Raw genomic sequence first — 1,003 nt, 5'->3', positions numbered from 1 at the left:
AAGCCACCGGTTCATTGTAGATATGTGGTTCGTAATTGCAATATTCTCCAATACAACCATGTTCAGGGCGTTTAACAAACATGACGATCTCCTTGAATACAGGTTTGCAGCGTTCGTTGTCTTTGCAGACGGCTCTTTCGAAGACCCGCGGGAAGCGGTTATCGTCGACGTGCCGAACCCAATCCCATTGGCATTCGGCGAACCTATTCGCTTCGTCTTCACCGGTTGGTTCCAAGCCATCATCTTTTGCTTTCTTGTTGAAGAATAACAAAACATCTCTTGAGAATTTCTGCAAATCGAAAAAAGAAAAAAAGAAAATTAATTGTTTGCAACAAAAACAACAATTTCAAATACCACCAAGAACAACAACAACAACAACAACAACAATGATAATGATGATAGCAACAACAACAAACAGGATCATGTTGGATAAGATAATTCTTGTTAGGATGGTCATCACTGGAATGTCTTTGGTCATGGGTCTGCTGGATCAGGACTGCATTAGCGCTAAACAACAACGACAACGAGGGGAACCTTAGATAATGTAGCCGTAGATACACGATGTTTAAATCAAAGAGGATTCATAAGAGCTGGAACATCGTTGGTCATAGGTCTGGTGGATCAAGACTGGCCCAGGGTTAAAAGCATTACCGACAACAGCTAAAACGATTTTTGTTCATATGTTTTGCTTTTTTTTATCATACCCAATGCTTCGTGGAGGCGCAATGGCCCAGTGGTTAGGGCAGCGGACTCGCGGTCATAGGATCGCCGTTTCGAATCCCAGATCGAGCGTTGTGAGGGTTTATTGAGCGAAAACACCTAAAAGCTCCACGAGGCTCCGGCAGGGGTTGGTGGTGGCGAACCCTGCTGTACTCTTTCATCACAACTTTCTCTCACTCTGACTTCCTGTTTCTGTCTGTTGTACCTGTAATTCAAAGGGTCAGCCTTGTCACACTCTGTGTCACGCTGAATATCCCCCCCCCCGAGAACTACGTTAAGGGTA

General features: G+C 44.4%; 1 protein-coding gene across 1 annotated transcript in view; it reads right to left on the bottom strand.

Moving 5' to 3' along the window:
- Positions 1–4: 4 nt before the first annotated feature.
- LOC106882237 (uncharacterized) overlaps positions 5–1,003 on the bottom strand; it is a gene marked incomplete at its 3' end in the record, with an annotated part of 1,875 nt that continues 876 nt past the window's right edge. The window contains exon 2 of the mRNA XM_014932841.2: positions 5–289. Within this exon, the coding sequence (XP_014788327.2) occupies positions 5–289 (285 nt within the window). The remainder of the gene's footprint in view (positions 290–1,003) is intronic.

This window comes from Octopus bimaculoides, unplaced genomic scaffold, assembly GCF_001194135.2.
Source record: "Octopus bimaculoides isolate UCB-OBI-ISO-001 unplaced genomic scaffold, ASM119413v2 Scaffold_197842, whole genome shotgun sequence".
In the NCBI taxonomy this organism is placed as follows: Eukaryota; Metazoa; Mollusca; class Cephalopoda; order Octopoda; family Octopodidae; genus Octopus; species Octopus bimaculoides.
This window is presented reverse-complemented; position numbering and strand designations above follow the sequence as displayed.